The following is a 20,376-nucleotide window of genomic DNA, read 5'->3' on the forward strand; positions in this document are numbered from 1 at the left end:
ACATTTATGATTGGTCAAGACTAGATGAAGAGATACCGCGGTTTAGACTTGGGTTGCGGTCGAATAGTCCATTTAGCTTAGGAACCTTCCTAACGGAGTGAAATGACCCGGAAGTCCCTCAGTGGCAGCCATGATAAGTGCCGTTCGAATTCTCTAAATGAAAGGAAAGGAGGTTTCAAACTTCCTTTATAACCTCCTTTAGCTTAGGAACCACTGGACCTCCCTAACCTAAAGGAGAGGAGAAAATGCTGCCCCACAATGCCTTGCGGCCGCGGCATTTGCCGTCACACAACAGTCGGCCGTTCACGGAATCAACCGATTATGAACGAGAAATGATATCATGAAAGTTACGGTGCTTATTAAGCATTTTAAAACGTATGTGGTAAGTTGCCAAAGTGCTTTGTTTTGAACGTTCATCAGTATTATAATCAAAAAGAGAAATGTGAACATTAGTTTTTACTGAAATGATCAAATAAAGTCAACATTTCCCAGTCTTTACTGAGCTGTGTGGGGTTTGTTCAACTTTTAAAAGATGTTTGAATGGTGAAATACACAGTGATAGATGTTAAGGACTAACGTTTATAATAAATACATTTGTATTGATTTTAAGATCTTTTCATACAATCATACGTATTGGGATCATTTGTATTAATGTGGACCGGAGGGAGAGGGTGTGCAGAGTCTCTAGATGAGTTTACAGTAGTCCCTCGTTCTTATTATACATCCATGTTGTAGTCCGCTGTATAGAAAACTGTAGTTTCCATAGTTTCCCCACAGCAGCAGACGCACATTTATGACGTCCGCTGGCGCATCATAAACACGTCGGATAGTGAAAGTGCAGTCGGATTCTCTAAAGTACCGCAGTCTCTTCTCCTAAATCCTTTTGAATTCTCCTATCCACTATCCCTTAACCCTGTGACGTTTCACTCAGAGGTCAAGGAATAGACGATAGGGTTAGAACTTAGGAGCTGATTTTTGGACTATTCGACCGCAACCCAGGTTCTCTTTGGTTGGTGCACAGACTCAGATAGAGTCTCTTGGCAACACGATCCTCCAATCATCATTCGGGTGGCTGGCGAAGTCCCTCCCTACTCTGTCTCTATCATACGTAATTTTTTTTCTCTAACATTTCTTCAGATATAGCGGAAAACCATAATGTTGCTTCCTAGCTTTGAGGGGGAGCGCGGCTCCCATACAAAGTTAAGGCCGGTGCGATGTGCTGTTCTGACTACCTCTTTGTATTCTCTCAGTCTCTGCACATGACCTTGCTACTTTCAGTATTGCAAGCTAAACACTTTCTCATGTGACTTTTCCCTTCGTTCCTGTCCTCCCCATCAAAACTTGGGGGGGGGTGATTGAGTCTATTTATTCCAAAGTCACAGCCACATAAATGAGCACAATAAGCTTATAATGTAATAATAAGAATCAGTCTTTCTAATGTTATATAAAAATAGCCTCCACAGTCTCCTAATGAAAATGTCTGCCACTTTAAGACCTGTAGGTTGCCAAAATTAGACACATACCATTCTAATCACTTAATAACAACCTCAAAAGGTACAGCTGATTGGCTTGATAATCCAGCTTTGACACAGCTGCTAAGAAACTACATCGTAGCTCAGTTTTTCTCGAGAAAATAAACACTCATTACATTGTGTGATGTAAATCTCTGTGTCAAAAATGTATGAAGCATGCTGTAATATTTATGAAAGAAAATGTTATGAAAGTGCATTTGTGTTTTAGGTATAAGTCCTAAAACACAAATGCATGACCATTATGATTATTATTGATTTATACAGCAACTAAACCCTCAACGCTTTTGTTTTGGGGTTGGCAATCATTTTTTTAATCTAGATTAAAAGCTAGCTACATTTGTTTATATACCCTTACCTATGTCTAGGTACAGTAACAGATTGTTCGCCTTATTCTGAAAGAAAGAGGTGAAATGTGCTAACGTGACGGCCATCTTGGTGTTGGTGACGTGTGCGAGACCAGAGATATAGTTCATTGAGCGTTTCACACAAATAAATGTGTTACTTCACAGTTTTACGACACATTTAAACATTTTTGACTTGCAAAATTATCTTTTAAATTGACAAACATCATATGTGTAATTCGTGGCACAATTGACATCAATACATAATTTTTCCGAAATAAGGGCTGCAGTCGAATAGTCCAAAAATCAGCTCCTAAATTCTAACCCTATCGTCTATTCCTAGTGCTGAATAGAGATGGGCGAGTCCTGATTCATCCGGATCATTAACCCGGATCCTAGAAATGAGCTGGTCGTGACGAGTCTCCCCTCTCCATTAACCCGAGTCCTTGAGTCCCACACTTGGTGTGACGTACAAATTAAAACTATAAATTGCGTCACTCGCTACTCTCTTTATAACATGTAAAATCACATTACAACGTACCCCAGTCCATCTGCCTACCCTTTAGCAAGTATACAGGATAGCTGCCTGCCAGAAGTTATCGTTTGGCTCAGGGGAGGGGACGCGGATCAGTGAAACTTCCTGCAGACTCGTGGGGACTCAGAGGAGCCGACGGCTCCTAACCGTAATAGCATAGCAGATCTAGAGATCCATACTCGTCATGTGCACGAGCATAGCCCCTCCTCCAGCACCCGGCTCCCGCGCTATATTATGCACGAGTCAACAGCAGACTCGCAGATTCGCAGATTCGCAAATCCTGACTCGCTGTGCAACACACAGCAGAGCAGACTCGTGCAGTGGCGTTTTCTCCCGGAGGCCAAGGGAAGCCAGGCTTCCCCTGTTTTTTCGGATTGTAGTTATAATTTAAATAAATAAATAAAAACACTTTGTTTTGTTTCGATAATTCTCCTTTGCTGTGTGTTGCTGCCGGCCCGTCTCTCCCCCACTCTCATTGAGTATTTTACAAAGAGTGAAACAAACAGCGCCCCTCTAGATGTTATGGTGAAACAGTAGATTGCATTCACTGTTGCGAGAGGAGGCCAGCCGGATCGGGCTTCCCTTGGTGAAAACAAATTGAGGGATTGACCAATCAGATGAGGCCCACGTGATGCCCCTGCCAACCTGTGATTGGTCAGGGCCATGCCAAGGGAAGCCAGCCGCCTCTGGCTTCCCTTCAGATGCGGCTGGCGATTTGATTGGACACTGCCATCCAATCGATCACCTGAATAGATGAGATTGTTTATATTTTTTAGTTACTTTTGGACTACGGACTGAGCTAATTACAGAGACGAGGACTGTTGCTGCACTTGCCGTGTGTTAGAAAGGGAAGGGAAGAGAAGGTGGACTATCGCATGCAAATGTTTCTGTACATAATTGTTTTTGAATTCATGTGCTTGATACACGCCTACTGATACTTTGATGTGAACGTAAAACTTTAAAGGTCTCCTGATTTACTTTGTGAATGAATGCTTCTTTTTTATTCATTACCGAATCTGCACTGCGCATTGAGCGGCTGGTATTGCATTTGGGGGGGGTGTGTGTGTCTGCATAAATTAATAAGAAAATGCTTAAATTAATAAGACTAGAGAATTTCGGCTGGAGAGTGCATGCGGACCTGTCGGTTAGATAACAGGCGTGTGCAAGTCCTGCATCTGTGTGATACAAATGTGTGTAAAATGATACCGGGCGCTGTAATCACTCATCTGGTTACGTTATTGACCACCCCCTCCCCCAACCCAAAAAAATGGGCTTCCCCTAAATTTTTCCCCACGCCACGCTACTGGACTCGTGCGGACTCGGAGCCGTAACCATATAGCAGCAGATCCAGAGATCCAGCAGACTCGTCGTCATGCACGAGTCAACAGCAGACTCAGATTCGCAAATCCTGACTCACTGTGCAACACACAGCAGAGCAGACTCGTGCGGACTCGGAGCCGTATATAGCAGCAGATCCAGAGATCCAGCAGACTCGTCCTCATGCACGAGTCAACAGCAGACTCAGATTTGCTTTTTTTTGTGATCAACATTTTTTATTAAAGCAAAATACACTGTGTAGCGGAGGTTAATATAACGTCAGTTTAATAGATAGATAGATAGATAGATAGTACTTTATTGATCCCAAATTGGGAAATTGTTGTTGTTACAGCAGCATAAAAGGCATTTTACAATGAAACAAAACTACAAAATATACAAGAATAGAAAGAAAAATAAAATAAAATATAAAATATACATGTCGAAATAGAAAATATACATGCAGATATTATATATATATATAAACAAATATATATATATATATATTGAAAATATATGGAATAATAATATGCTCGTGAAATGCAACAACTTTTCGGTTTCACCGATAGGATTTCTACGGTCTTGGTGATGCTGACTCATATGACTCAAATGACTCGTATGATCCGGATCTCTTCAATGACTGACTCAGAAGACCCTGAGTCCGTAAAAGGATCCGGATTTGCCATCTCTATATCCGACGTGTTTATGATGCGCCAGGGGACGTCATAAATGTGCGTCTGCTGCTGTGGGGAAACTATGGAAACTACAGTTTTCTATACAGCGGACTACAACATTAATACAAATGATCCCAATTCGTATGATTGTATGAACTATGAAAAGGTCTTAAAATCAATACAAATGTATTTATTATAAACGTTAGTCCTTAACATCTATCACTGTGTATATCACCATTCAAACATCTTTTAGAAGTTGAACAAACCCCACACAGCTCAGTAAAGACTGTGAAATGTTGACTTTATTTGATAATTTCAGTAAAAACTAATGTTCATATTTCTTTTTTTGATTATAATACTGATGAACGTTCAAAACAAAGCACTTTGGCAACTTACCACATACGTTTTAAAAAGCTTTAGCAGCAGACGTCATACATGTGCGTCTGCTGCTGTGGGGAAACTATGGAAACTACAGTTTTCTATACAGCGGACTACAACATGGATGTATAATAAGAACGAGGGACTACTGTAAACTCATCTAGAGACTCTGCACCGTGCTCTGGTGCTGTTGTTTTATGCTTTATGAACGGGGACAACAGAGAAACATATTCTTCATGACCAAAGTTGGAATTGAAATAAAAAAGGAAAGTGAAACTTATGCTCGTCACCCTCTCCCTCCGGTCCACATTAATACAAATTATCCCAAGTATTCGTATGAACTATGAAAATATCTTAAAATCAATACAAATGTATTTATTATAAACGTTAGTCCTTAACATCTATCACTGTGTATATCACCATTCAAACATCTTTTAAAAGTTGAACAAACCCCACACAGCTCAGTAAAGACTGTGAAATGTTGACTTTATTTGATCATTTCAGTAAAAACTAATGTTCACATTTCTCTTTTTGATTCCGTGAACGGCCGACTGTTGTGTGACGGCAAATGCCGCGGCCGCAAGGCATTGTGGGGCAGCATTTTCTCCTCTCCTTTCGGTTAGGGAGGTCCAGTGGTTCCTAAGCTAAAGGAGGTTATAAAGGAAGTTTGAAACCTCCTTTCCTTTCATTTAGAGAATTCGAACGGCACTTATCATGGCTGCCACTGAGGGACTTCCGGGTCATTTCACTCCGTTAGGAAGGTTCCTAAGCTAAATGGACTATTCGACCGCAACCCAAGTCTAAACCGCGGAATCTCTTCATCTAGTCTTGACCAATCATAAATGTACGGGTAACGCCCTGTGTAATAAAATGTATTGTCGCACGAGGTTCGAGGCTCTTTACGGATTTGGTGGTTACAGATTACAGCTTTGCTGCCTGTGATTTCCAAGACGTGATGAGTCCTTGGCCAAGTAATATATATCTTTTGCTCCCTTTACAAAAATAGTTAAACTTAGAAGTTGTCTGTCTTTTCTGGAATTCTGAACCCAACAAGACTTATATTTCAAAACCAATATAACAAAGATTTTAAATATAGGAGTTTGGTCCTTTTATGTCTTAAACATTGAAAATTAAATTTTCAAGACACTTGACAATGAAATATCAGCAGTCATGGCAAGAAACCTTAAATAATCTCTCTTTTTTTTTTGATTGAGTGGGGTGTTACGTAGACTGCAAAAAGACCTTCCGATTTGTGTCTCAAAGAAATGCCATACTTTGGCTGAGTCATGTTCTATGTTTGAGCTCTGAATGGCAACTATTCCCCTCTGAGAGCCAACACAGTATCAATATTGATAATCTACATTGTTCGAGCTGCACTGGGGATAATACAAGACTCATTCCTTTTGTTTTCGGGGACTTAAGCCAACTGAAACCTGTGTAGTGAAAAGGAGGCCAAGCGATACATGTTTCTCGGAAGGCTGCCCTGTGAAGCGGGTGGCTGGGTGTGTTTTAAAAGACACTTAGATATTCAGCCATATTTTCACTGTGAGGAGTGACTTCTCTCTACTGACCAATAGAAAGGCATCATTAACTCTGGAGTTGCAACTCTCTTAAAGGTCCTCTATTATACTGTTTTTCATCAATATAATATAGGTCTCAGATATATACAAAACATGTCTCTGAAGTGTTTGGCTCGAAATACCAAACTGATCATGCATTGAAGCATCCTATACACCCCTCTGTTTCAGCCCTGTTTCAAAAGTGCTGATTCTCTGTCTGTTACTTTAGATGAAAATAAGGTGACACTCCCCACGCCCCTCTGAGATATTTGGTTAAAAACACAATGGTGCTCTAGGAGATTCATATAAGGTAGGTGGGGGGGGGGGGGGGGGGTACCTTGGTTGGTTATTTTACACAACCCAAAAAATCGTTATGACATCATAAAGTGGCCAGAATCTGATCTCATTTTCAGACAGGTTTTTATATAAATGGATCAGGACAAAAAGTTAGCAAATATTTTTTCCTGAAACTTTCAGAATCTTTTTACACAGAGGGGACACATGTTTATGTATACAAGACATGAAGTGGATTTTGCATAATAAGTGACCTTTAAATTGATGATTTTAAATATTCTACAATTAAATAAGGACTAATGTTAGTAAATTGCCCTGGGGGTCAGAACAACACACTGAAGCAAATGTGCTTAGTTTCAGTTTTACAACTAGGATTAATTTTCACCAAGGTGTCTGAGCATTTAGACCAGTTATGAAAACTTGCCAAAAGCACACATACACGACACAAAAGGACTTCCTGCCGGACAACTTTCTTTGTAGCAGGAAAAGAAAATGTCCAAAGTGTGGCCGGGTAACAATTTTGTTCACTATTCTTTTAGGTAAGAAAGATAGAAAGTAAATGTGAACACTACTAACAAACAAGATAAGTAAAAGACCTCATTATATAAAGGCCCGTTTCGGTATAATATATATTGCATTATAATTGAATCTGATGGATAGATCTGAAGCTGATCTTATTAAATATAAATAATACCTTGTAGTTAAATGTATATTCAAAAGTTATCAAACAAACCGAGGGAAGTTAAAAGTATTGGAGTAGGTACACTAGTTATGGTCTGCCACAATTTGGCACCAAACAGCATAAAAACAAGATTTTGAAGCACAAATCTATGGGCAAAATAAACCACACATCACAGAAATGATGCTCGGAATTATTTATTTACTGATCTATGAATCAGGTTTTCACAACAGAGACACATATCACAAACAGTTGAATTCATCCTGAGAACACATGAGGTGACACAGATCACCGTCCGCCACTCATCCTCAGGAGGCTTCCTACTTGGGGCCGGTCCTACAATTATTATTTACTTTTTGGCCAACCATCCAATCAATTATTCAGAAAATGAAGGGGTAAAATATTCTTCAAGGTCTGCTTGGGCACTGTTACTCTTTTGCCAATTGATCTTTTTGTCAATATGGTGATTTGTTCATGAGGTACTTTTAACATTTTTCATGTCCACATTGTGAATTTTGCCTCATGATAATTATTATGAGCAGCAAAAATATGCACTCTCTTAGAGTGCTTGATCAAGATAGTTTACGGAATAGAGGGGTATTTTTTTTTATCAGTGATACAGACATTAAAAATGTATTATTAAAATGATTTCACTATCACCACTGGACAACACACAGGCATGTTGTGCAGTGCAGGCAAGTCGTTCTTCTATTCATCCACGAGTTAGCTTTATTGCAGTGGTGCGGGACTGATGAAGGAGGAAGAGGAGAAAACGGAAGATGGAGGTATTGCGTCTGTGGAGAAGAGATTCAGTCACATACAGTTTGAAGAAATGTATATTCATCAAGTAAATCGTTACATCTTATAACAGGAGAGTGTCAAGTCAAAGTTTTCAGATTTTGATCAAAATAATGTTTTATTGTGACCAGCAGAGGGAATCATCATTATAGCTGAACATGTACAATATACTTGATTATGTCTTACTGTAAGAGATATCAATATCAGAGTTTTGTTTCTGTTCAAATTTCATGTCGTGCCTGTGTTGCTTTAATATTGGTGTTTTCATAAAAGGTCATCTTTTAGCTTGCTTCGTCACATATTGTTAATTATATTGTGAAGTTTAAAAGCTGGTCTCAAAGAGGCAAGCTCACTGGCTTCACATAACTTTCTGCTTGCTTCTTATTCAACCACTATAGCAGTTGCTGCTATGTACAGCTTCCACTACAGGTGAGACGCAATATATTTCTGTATAATTGTCGTATTTTTACTTACCATATCTAGTCCACGGTTCTCTTTCCTCTGTATATCACTGCAGAACAGGTTGAAATGACATTAGAGAAAAATAAAAATAATTTAACTTCTTAAAGGTGGGGTAGGTCATTTTGGAGAAACCAGCTCAAGTGCGCTAGAATTTGAAAATACACAACCGGAAAAAATCTGCCACTTCCTTACAGAGCCCCTCCTCCAACACACACGAACGCGCACATGACCAATGAGGGCACGAGATAAGTTTGTGCACAGATGGAAGGCTGACAGGCAGGTAGGCCATCCAGTTATTTTAGCCGGGCCGGCTAAAATGATTGGTCGTGCTTTTTACAGTACTACGGCTTCCACAGATGACATTTTGTTATGGATTTTTTGTCAAAGCACTTAAGATATTCATTGCTATCGGGATGTTAAGAGCATTCCATGGAATATAACAAAGTGTATCTCGAGCCGGTTTCTCAAACTTACCTACCCCACCTTTACAATAGAGTTATAAATATATTTTTGCATATTATAACACTCACCTGTACCAAGGTTGCTGCCTGCGCAAGAGACTGAGAGGGCAGGGGAAAAAAAAAATTGAAATTCAGTCAAAATGTTGTCAATCATTTTTTTAATGATTCAGCTATGCCACCTTTTTTGTCCTGTGGTGCTTGAATCGTCTTTACTACTGTTGTGCTCCCGAATACAGAAAAGCACTAGTGCTAAAACTTTTCTGTTAAGAGCATAAACAGAGGGTTAACTTTTAATATAACAAACAAAAGGACACATTAGCTCCAAACTAAATTCCTATATTATTTATCATCATAAACAACTGAGAGAGATGTCACAATCCTACCCGAGTAGATCCTCTGGGCGCAGAAGAGGACTTTGCTGCCCTCTGGTGTGAGCGGAGCCACCACCACAGTGTAGACATCCCCACACTGGATGTTGGGAACATCACAGCTGCTCTCCCCGGGGGAGGTGGTGCAGGTGTAGTTGTTCCTGCTGCCCACCAGCTCTGTGACGTAGCTGTGGCTGCTGCCAGCACCGCGCCAGTGCACCCGCAGAGAGCTGTGGGCCATCCCATAGAGCCGGACGCCTGATGGACAGCAGGCACCTGAGGGAGAGAGAGAGAGAGGAAGTGAGGTTTCTGCAGTGGCTCTTTTGTGTGGGTGTCAGAGCGCCATCTATTGGGCCACGAAGATAATGCTAAATGGTTAGATTAATAGAAGTAGGCTTTCAAAACTATTTCTAGTTTTTTTTATAGCAGATACATTTTTTTTAACTATTTTTGTAATGTTATGTTTTTACTTTTTGGTTTGGAGGCTTGGCCTCAAACATTTTTTGTAATCTTAAAAAGAACTACAAAAAGTTGAGAACCCCTTTTGTACAAATAAATATAAAAAGTGTTTCAAATCCAATTTTATTGAAAATTATTAACAGATTCCTATTTTTATATAGATACATACCATAAACAATCGTCTTGGATATGCATCGCTTCTTTTTTTTTTTTAATGATAAAAGTGTCATGTCAGTGCTTTCTGGTAGATAAACTACAATTGCAAAGTATTTTCTTTTCATTGGTAGAAATCCCAATCACTTACTGGACGAGAAGCCCTCATAGGAGCAGTTTGACTGGCGCCCGTTGTGGCTGATCGCCTCCATGGTGACTGTGTAGTTGGTCCCACAGGTGATGCATCCCATGAGGCAGTGGGGGTCCATGGTGTGGCAGCGGGCGTGACCACGCGTTGATGTTAGGGAAGTGATGAATGTATGCGCCCCTTTAGCGGGAGACCATGACACATTGCTCATTGCCTGCGTCACCTGATCCACTGTCAGATCCACCGGGCAGCACGGTCCTGTAGAAGAGGATGATAAATGTGGTTTAGGGTTGGAACACAAAACTACCATCTGTATCAAAATCAGAATCAGAATACCTATATTCGTCCCACAGAGGGGAAATTTACATTTGTTACAGCAGAAAAGAGCAAAAGACAGCTTGATATTAACTAAGAAATCAGTTTTTATTACAAATATATCTGTGTTCGTATTGGTATTCCATGCTGAGGAACCCTGAAGGTGTTCTTGAGGCTGTAGGTGGCGCTACACGTCACTAGCATGCTATTATATTGTTGTTTTTAATTCCTGCCTGTGCTTTATATTAAAATGGTTCAATCAACTTTTGACCACTCACCTGTTTCCGAAAATTCAGAGTAGCTGGGTAAACCCAAGCCTGCGGGGCTGGTTGCTATGACGCTGACTTCAAAGTTAGAGCCACAAGGAAGGTCAGTGATGTCGCAGCTGTTTCCGTCGGTGTTGCAGGTGCGTGTGCCGTCATCTCCCGACGCTGTCACGGTGTAATTAGCAAGCCTGTTGTTTGCAGTCCAGCTGACACTGAAGCAGGAGGAGTTTCTCCGAGTCAACATCAGATTCATCGGCATGCATGGAGCTGACGGGTGGAGGAGAAGAGGAATTGAGAGTATGATCAAACCTTTGAGACTACTCCACATACAGTACATGAGGAATGGATGTGAAATTAATGAAGTGGCTGTAGGCCTATGTGTAGTTTTAAAAGATACTGTATAGCTCTCTGATGACCAGTCTAGTTAATAATATTAGATATCAAGCATTTGAAGTCATTCAAAACTTTTAACTGATGTTTTACTGCTGTTTAATGGGAAATCTGAAAATGAAATAAAGTGGAAAACGTTACAACTTAAAAATGTAACTGGATATTTGCTGGATACATGTGGGCACACGTTTCATACCTGTGATTTGTGTGTGAGCTTTGCATGCCCGGTTGCATCCGTTGATGTCGTTGCAGGGTGTCACCACCACGCTGTAGGAACTGTCGCAGCTGAGGTCAGAGAGGGCGCACACCGGAGCCGTGTCGTTACACAGGATGACCTCTGAACTGTCTGCAGCTCGAGTCTGGTACAGCTCTGCCCCCCGAGAGGCCGTCCACGTGATCTCAAACGTGTCAGTGCTCACGGCGGAGACGGATACACCCTCTGGACAACAGGGCACTGAAAGACACACAGGGGGTGTGATACACAGAAAATCATGAATTCAAATCTGTCCCTCAGTGGCTACTTACAGGTGGTGTAGTTGAGAACCTGTCCTTCAGGACTGCTGCCAGCCTGGTTGAAGGCCATCACAGACATCAGGTATGTGTGGCCACATGTGCAGTTGTAGGTGCAGTTCCTGCTGGTGGTGTTGCAGCTCTCCTCTGCACCGTCTCCTCTCTTGATGAAGGCTGTGTAGCTGTCGACGTAAGTCACCGCGTCCCAGGTCAGCGTGCAGCTTCCTTCTGTCGACTCCACAACAGCCAGAGACTGTGGGGGGCAGGGGACTGACCGGACAGGACAGCAGGGAGTTTAGTCATATTTTAATGACAGAGGTTTTCAGAGCAAACTAATGCCGCCATCTTCTTTTTATCCATATCTAGCACTAATGTGTTAATGCTAGAATTCTACGTATAACATAATGTTTTTCTCATTAAACAACTAAATGTAATCCTAACTCTTGTAGCGAAGTATATGTTCAAAGTATCGGTTTTATTTTATATTAGATTTATCTATTAAATTGATGAGAAAATTAAGAATTCTTCTGATGGGAAGAAAAAGCTTTTTATGTATTTTATGTTTGAAGAGAATGTGGAGATTGAATCATCTTATAGCTGTCTCGTAAACAGATCATAAATATGCAAAGATTAATAGATTTCTTGTCAACTTTAAAATTAATCAATTTTGATAATCCATTAATGGAAGGATCAGTGGTTCAAATTGATCCTGTAGTCATATTTATGGCATCGAAGTCTAAGTAACTTTGGATAAAAGTGATGCTAAATAAGATGTAATGAACTAAATAACTTCCAACCAACCAACACTTATACCTAATACAGTGTCTTGTGATTAATCCAATACTCCTTGCATTATTATGGCTTGCTCATTATATGTCTACGGTGCCCTATTACAAACAGATAGTTCACAAGTGTGATCGGAACTAAATGTAGTCTCTAATACTCACAGGTGATGAACACCACGGGGCCGGATGGGTCGCTGGGCCCGGCCTCGTCGGAGGTGCTGACCCGGACGGTGTGTACCTCTCCGCAGCCCACTGGAGACAGGGTGCAGGAGCTGGATGTGGAGTTACAGGTGAGGTTCTGGTCGCTCATCACATGGTACTGGAAGGACCCAAAGACTCCCTCATCCCGTTCCCAGGACACTGAGATACCGGCCAAACCGTTATTTATCACCATGGAGAAATTGGCAATAGATGGCACAGGAGGTCCTGTGAAAACATGCCCAATGTTGCATTAAATAAAAGTACACATAAAAACACACTAAGAGGAGTAGAGTAGTATAATAGTTTCTAAATTAATCTTACCAGTAATGTTTCGTGAGGAAAATGTTATTACTAATAATACTGTATTCATCAGATGGCTGCCGTTCTTAGATATAGATGTCACAGCCTGAGGTTGAAAATATTTTATATAGTTCAAACCAACACAGAGACCCACTATTTCAGCATCAAATGACTGTTTACATGTCAACACTTATTTGAACATGGCTTTATAACTAGTTCTATTGTACAGTTTTTGTATTCTTGTGATGGCATAAGTCTTTGTGGACGAATAAGACACTCCAGAGAAGACCAGTGCTACCTATGTGTCTTTTTTTTTAATACCACCACTAGGAGTCGCCCAAGTTCAAATATAGACCTTTTTCTTAAATGGACTAGTTTCCTTTATGAAACAAAGGGTTTTAATACTATTTCAAACAACTTCAGTTATGTTTTTTGTAGCTTATATCGGCTACATCCCATGATAATCATTTGAAGATATATGTTTTAGGTTCCATATATATACATACATACATACATACATACATACATACATATATATATATATATCAGACTGTGAAGAGGTTAAATGTTTCTGAAAAGCAAAAACTTTTTTTGTGTGGAGGAGGCGTGTGGTGCAGTGGATAGAGCGTTGGTATTCGGATCAGGGGGTCACAGGTTCAAACCCCACTGCAGTCAGCATGTCGTTGTGTCCCTGGGCAAGACACTTCACCCCAAATTGCTCCTGTGGGGATTGCCCACAGTATTGAGTATGTAAGTCGCTTTGGATAAAAGCGTCTAACAACTAATATGTAATACTAATAAAAACCCAATATAACATGAAGTTCTCTGTGTGTTTATTTAAAATTGCAAGCCTAGTTAATATTTTCTCTTATCACTACACGTATAATATTTCTTACATGATCAAATAAAAAAGGCACATGGACTCTATATACTTATAGGAGCAATCATGGGTATTTCCATATACACACACAGAAAAGAGTCTCGGTGCACGCTTACTTGTCATCTGGTTGATGTACATACTGTCCTCTCCCTGGCGGCCCTCGGGGTCCCAGGCGAAACCCTTTATGACGTAGACTGAGCCAATATCCAGGCCGGAGACGATCCAATTGGTGTTGGAAGTGTTGTGCTTGATGATGGTGGTGTTCCAGCCAAACTTGTACAGAGACAGGCTGTACTGGACAGCGTTGGCAACAGGAGCCCAGGACACAGTGATGCTGTCGTTGCTGGGAGAGGAGGCGGAGAGCTGAGGAGGGGGCAACACTGTGGAGGGGGACAAAGTTTAACATTATGAAGCGATTAGGGCGACTGTACTTTCAGTAAATATGTTTCTCTTGACTTTGATTGTTGCTTACTTAGTCATTTAAGATGTATGCTTTTGAAGCCAAGTCTTAAGGGAATACATATCTTGAGTCATGTTTCTGGTATGTTTTACAGCAGTTAAGTCCTAGTCAAGCCCTTACTTTTTTGTGAATCAAATTTTTCTTCTTTTTTTTTATTGTCAGTAGTCATCCAAGCAGTGATGTCAGAATGTGGGCTGCACCCAAGTACAGCCCCTTCACAGCATTTTATGCACATACTAAAAAATGAAAATCATAGTTTTCATGTTGTTTCTGAATAAGTGAGCAATCAATCTCACATGTTTAAATTTAGATGTAAAAAAGTTGTTTTTAGTTTCAAACATGCGAGTGGAAAGCGTCCGTTATCATTTCGAAAAATGGTGGATGTATAAATAAATCCACCTATAGTGTAGTTATTCTCAATCTTACATATAAAGAAACCTACATTCAAGGAAGCGAAATTAAATCAGAGGTGAATAATGGCAAACGGCAAACAAAAACAATGACAATGAAGGAGATCAAGTGACTTCTACAGGGTATGGAGACTGAGAAGAACAGCACATATCGTTTCTTCCTGAATATGTGACTCATTGCTACAGATAATCCAGCCCTTGGGTGTTATTTGTTTACCCACTGAATACATTTTTGAGGTTTTGTTTCTCAATCTTGAATTATGGACACAAACACTACAACAGTACCTGTCTTTGCAGTCACAGAGGAAGATGGCTGGCTCTGGCCTCCACTGTTCACAGACATGATGCTGAGTGAGTACTCTGTGTACGGTTCGAGGGACTCAATCTCAGCGGGGGAGGAGAACACAATGTTTTCTCTGATGAAGCGGTTGGGATTCTGCAATCGTATGATGTAAGATGTCACCCCGGTCTTCAAGCTGAAAGACACCATAAAAGTCTTGCTGTCCTTCGACTTCACTGTCCGGAGGGGATCCATCACCTCAGGAGCTAAAAGATTCACAAGAAATACAGTTTGACGAGATACTCCACCTTCCTCCACCTTCTCAGCAATAGTTGGCAATGCAATCCATCTTTTTACCCACAGATTTCAGGGCAAACTATTTTGTGTCTGCAACAGTACGTCAATTTGAATGCTGAATGTAATAAAATAAAACGATTTGCTTAAAGAAAGGCTTATTTAAATCATGAGGCACTAACAGTGACTCTTCTGTGCTCCTCTGCTCATCATCAAAGTACCATGTAAGTGTTTAAATGTACACGTTACATTAGTTATTCAGATAACAAATGTTTAAAAAACATTCTGACTGTAATGTGTATACACATACACTATATAGACAAAAGTATTGGGCCACCTACAGGAGCTTTTATGACATCCCATTCCAAATTCTTGGGCATTAATATGAAGTTGGTCCCCCCCTTCGCAGCTATATTAATTTCTGGAAAGGCTTTCTACAAGATTTTGGAGAATCTCTGTTCTAGTTCATCCCAAAGGTGTTCAAGTCAGGGCTCTGTGCGGGCCAGTCAAATTCTTCCACACCAAACTCATCCAACCAGGCCTTTATGGACCATGCTTTGTGCACAGTCATGCTGGAACAGAAAAGGGCCTTCCCCTAACTGTTTCCACAAAGTTGGAAGCATAGAATTGTCCAAAATGACTTGGTAAGATGAAACATTAAGAATCCCCATAAAAACAACCCCATAGCATTATCCCTCAAACTTTACAGTTGGCACAATGCAGTCCGGCAGGTAACGTTCTCCTGGCATTCGCCAAACCCAGACTCGTCCATCAGACTGCCTGATAGAGAAGCGTGTTTCGTCACTCCACTGGTCCAGTGGCAGCACCGTTGGGTGCTGATATTAATGCCAGAGCTGGTTTGGAACTCCGCAGTTATTGAGTCAGCAGAGCTTTGGCGACTTTTAAGCACTCTGCGCCTCAGCACTCGGAGACCTCGCTCTGTAACTTTACGTGGTCTTTACGTGAGTGGCTGTGGTTCCTAAACGCTTAGACTTTGCAATAATAGCACTTACAGTTGATCGTGGAATATCTACGAAAGAAGACATTTCACGAGCTGACTTGTTGCAACGGTGGCATATTACAGTACCACGTTCGAATTCAGTGAGCTCTATTAAATTACATTTATAAAGCGCTTTTCCTGGTGCTCAAAGTGCTTTAGAACGACCCATTCTTTCACAAATGTTTGTAAAGGCAGACTGCAGGGCTAGGTGCTTGATTTGATACACCTGTGGCATGGGACTGAATGAAACACCTGTATTCAATGATTAAGGAGTGTCCCAATACTTTTTTTATATGCATAATTAGTTTGCCCGAATATCACAGAATAAAACGGTAGGCCTACTGTACTAACTAAAACACATGCACCAGAACGTTTTTTTGTTGCGATGAAACAAGAAAACGCTCAGTTAAGTGCTTTAACATCACAAGGTTACCTCACCTGAGGAAGAATCGATAGTTCCAATGTTTAGTATCCCTTGAGCATTATCCAGAGCTGCAACTGTAAATGTATACATGATGTTTGGGGACAGAGAGTTGATGGTGCCCATCACAGTGTTTGGACCAAACAAGGCATAACCAACGGGGCTGCCTGGGGAGTTCTTGGGGGCGGCGATGACCTTGTATGAGCTGGCTCCGTGGACCCTGGTCCATCTGAGAATCGCGCTCTTCGATGTTGCAGAGAACACGGATACTTCGATATCTGATGAGAGAGCATCTTTATAGTAGCCTACTTTTTTACACCCTGAGAAATTGATTCATTTACAGATACATATACCATCAATATTTTGTGCCCTTTCATTCTCATATGAAAATGATAATACCATCTGCAGTGTAGTTATGGTAAAATATAAAATACATACGTTGTGCTGCAGCCTGCAAATGTAGATAAGAACATAAAAACGGTTATGGTTTTATATGAAATTCAAGTTCCTACTACTTGACTGTAACATTGTATCACTCCTTTTTAAAAACAGGATTTCTGAGCCTGAAATGAAATAAGCAAAATTACTATAACACATTTTAGTCCGTTACTTTACCTGTGAGCATATGCTCAGCAAGACAAAAATCGCTGGCCACTTCATCTTTTCTTGAAGTAAAATGTAAAAAAATGACTTCTCTCCTCACACTATGCAGCTTCTGTTGGATTTAAATGCTTCACTCTTCAAGGTTTCACCTTTTTCTAAACATACCTGGTGTCTGTGCTGGTATAAATAGCTGCATTTGGTCCCTCCCACTGAAGCAATTGACCAGTCACAGTGAAGCAGCGTAATAGAGAGGCGAAGTCCCTCCCCTTCCGGTGGACCTCCATGGGACCGTAGCCTCATCTCAATACCCCTCCTCGACTCCTCCTTTCCCTCACTCGCGTCCCTTCCTTGCGTCTTAGCTCCGCCTCCGTGAGATGCGAGCGAGAGACACGAGGAGACACGAGGACAGAGGAGTCCTCAGGTATTAATTGGGACGTCCTCGTTCACTCAAACGTCACTCTTAAACGACGTCTGTTAATGATGACATGTGCACAGCTGTATCCCCTCTCATCGGGCTGAACTGAATAACCCTTTAGAACCGGCCCATTTGTTGTTAAATATTTATTTAAATAAATGAATCTTTCTCTTGTTAGTCAAGGAATTCAATGTATGATGGTTGGTCCTGCTTTTGTGTTCCGTTTTGGTTTCAAATGTAGCCTACATTTAAATATAAATATAATTATAGTAATGTGAAAGCCTTTACTCTGAAAATGTGTCCTGTAGATCCCCACATTCACCACAAACCCACATTCAGGACTGTGAATTTTAAATAATTTAACTCCTGAATATCTTAACAAAAACAATACAAATAATTGTTATTTATCAAGATCTAGCCATTTATGAAATAGCTTTCTTAATAGCTATGTTTTAGTGACGTTCAAGATCATTAAACATGACTTAAATTGTTAGTATAACCTTAAGAAATGAATTGCACATAATAATTCCGACGGAGCTGTGAGCACTTATACATTTATGTGACGCTTTTCCACTCATTCTTCCAGTTCTCCGTTTTCCTGTGTTGAAATCGACCAGCTGTGAAGGTGGGGGCGGGGCTTTTATATGCGAGTAGTGAAAACACTTCCGCGTAGTCTGCTCTCGTGTATCCTCCCTTTGGTCTCCTCCCGCACCCCTCCTCCCTCACCCCTCCTCGACTCCTCCGTGTGCATTTCAGCTATTGGGACGTCCTTCAAAATGGCGTGTCTTGATCGATTTCCGGGTCAAGTCCCGGAGGAGGGCAAGAGAGGAGTCGAGGAGGGGTATTGGGATGAGGCTCGTGGTTGCGGTCGAATAGTCCATTTAGCTTAGGAACCTTCCTAACGGAGTGAAATGACCCGGAAGTCCCTCAGTGGCAGCCATGATAAGTGCCGTTCGAATTCTCGAAGGCCCAATCCCAAACCGCCCCCTACACCCTACCCCTACACACTACCCCTCCGTTCGCGCGGAGGGTCCGCCACATTAAGTGCTGTTCCAAACCAACGAGTGTGGAGCGGGAGTGGGCTATCAAGCCCTCAAACAGCGAGTCTGCAGCGGTGCTGACTTGAGACCGGTCTCTACCTGACCGGAGTCACGCTGTGTGTGTCCGTCAGGAAACACGCTGTTAAAAAGTAGTTCCAGCAAACATCCACTGATAAACTGCGATGTTAACAACCTCATGATAACCTCATATTTTTTTAACTTAGGATCGTACCTGTGGTTAGTCTAGAAAAAGGTAAATGTGTGCATTTTATTATAAAGTTGTGTATATTTACAGACTGTTGCAAAAACTAAGAAGCTTATAAACATCAGGTTTAAAACTAAAAGAGCTTTACAAAAAAGTAACACAATTAAAGATGTTTGGAGTTATATTTGAGTTATTAATTTACATTTTTTGTCTAAGAGATGCTGATTTGAAACCGTTGTTACATACAGTTACGGCATTTCCTGTTTCTGCCGGAGAGAGGGGAGGCCGTCCAAAAGCTTGCCGCTGTATTTACTCCTTCCATCTGACAGGAGGGAGCCTCGTTGAGCTGCGAGTGTGGCTACAGACGGAGTTCACTCCGTCACGGAGGGGTAGGGTCGAGGGAGTGGTTTGGGATTGGGCCGAAATGAAAGGAAAGGAGGTTTCAAACTTCCTTTATAACCTCCTTTAGCTTAGGAACCACTGGACCTCCCTAGCCGAAAGGAGAGGAGAAAATGCTGCCCCACAATGCCTTGCAGCCGCAGCATTTGCCGTCACACAACATTCAGCCATTCACGGAAACAACCGATTATGACCGAGAAATTATATCATGAAAGTTACGGTGCTTATTAAGCTTTTTAAAACGTATGTGGTAACTTGCCAAAGTGCTTTGTTTTGAACGTTCATCAGTATTATAATCAAAAAGAGAAATATGAACGTTAGTTTTTACTGAAATTATCAAATTGATAGATGTTGAGGACTAACGTTTATAATAAATACATTTGTATTGATTTTAAGACCTTTTCATAGTTCATACAATCATACGAATTGGGATCATTTGTATTAATGTTGTAGTCCGCTGTATAGAAAACTGTAGTTTCCATAGTTTCCCCACAGCAGCAGACACACATTTATGACGTCCGCTGGCGCATCATAAACACGTTGGATAGTGAAAGTGCAGTCGGATTCTCAAAGCACTGCAGTCTCTTCTCCTAAATCCTTTTGAATTCTCCTATCCACTATCCCTAACCCCGTGACGTTTCACTCAGAGGTCAAGGAATAGACGATAGGGTTAGAATTTAGGAGCTGATGTTTGGACTATTCGACTGCAGCCCTTATTTCGGAAAAATTATGTATTGATGTCAATTGTGCCACGAATTACACATATGATGTTTGTCAATTTAAAAGATAATTTTGCAAGTCAAAAAAATTAAAATGTGTCGTAAAACTGTAAAGTAACACATTTATTTGTGTGAAACGCTCAATGAACTACATCTCTGGTCTCGCACACGTCACCAACACCAAGATGGCCGTCACGTTAGCACATTTCACCTCTTTCTTTCAGAATAAGGCGAACAATCTGTTACCTAGACATAGGTAAGGGTATATAAACAAATGTAGCTAGCTTTTAATCTAGATTTAAAAAATGATTGCCAACCCCAAAACAAA

General features: G+C 40.9%; 1 protein-coding gene across 1 annotated transcript; it reads right to left on the bottom strand.

Annotated features, from left to right (window-relative positions):
- Positions 1-7,460: 7,460 nt before the first annotated feature.
- Positions 7,461-17,480, bottom strand: LOC117495148 (fibronectin type III domain-containing protein 7-like). Its single transcript, XM_034146263.1, has 14 exons — positions 17,283-17,480; positions 17,106-17,118; positions 16,685-16,945; positions 14,958-15,218; positions 13,919-14,182; positions 12,584-12,847; positions 11,652-11,906; positions 11,323-11,580; positions 10,749-11,003; positions 10,159-10,413; positions 9,411-9,671; positions 9,097-9,126; positions 8,579-8,615; positions 7,461-8,100 (listed from the first exon to the last, which is right to left on the bottom strand). The coding sequence occupies exons 1-13, from the start codon at positions 17,325-17,327 to the stop codon at positions 8,584-8,586; spliced, it is 2,454 nt and encodes an 817-aa protein (XP_034002154.1). The 5' UTR covers positions 17,328-17,480; the 3' UTR covers positions 7,461-8,100; positions 8,579-8,583.
- Between the last annotated feature and the right edge of the window lie 2,896 nt (positions 17,481-20,376).

The sequence above is a fragment of the Trematomus bernacchii genome, unplaced genomic scaffold (genome assembly GCF_902827165.1).
Source record: "Trematomus bernacchii unplaced genomic scaffold, fTreBer1.1, whole genome shotgun sequence".
Classification (NCBI taxonomy): domain Eukaryota; kingdom Metazoa; phylum Chordata; class Actinopteri; order Perciformes; family Nototheniidae; genus Trematomus; species Trematomus bernacchii.

Bases quoted from the DNA above. Each gene is read 5' to 3' on its own strand.
- LOC117495148 (XM_034146263.1), bottom strand. From the start codon at position 17,327: ATGAAGTGGCCAGCGATTTTTGTCTTGCTGAGCATATGCTCACAG. The intron at 15,219-16,684 runs GTGAGGTAACCT...TGAATCTTTTAG, and splicing joins AACTATCGATTCTTCCTCAG to CTCCTGAGGTGATGGATCCC. The intron at 10,414-10,748 runs GTGAGTGGTCAA...CCTCTTCTACAG, and splicing joins CTCTGAATTTTCGGAAACAG to GACCGTGCTGCCCGGTGGAT.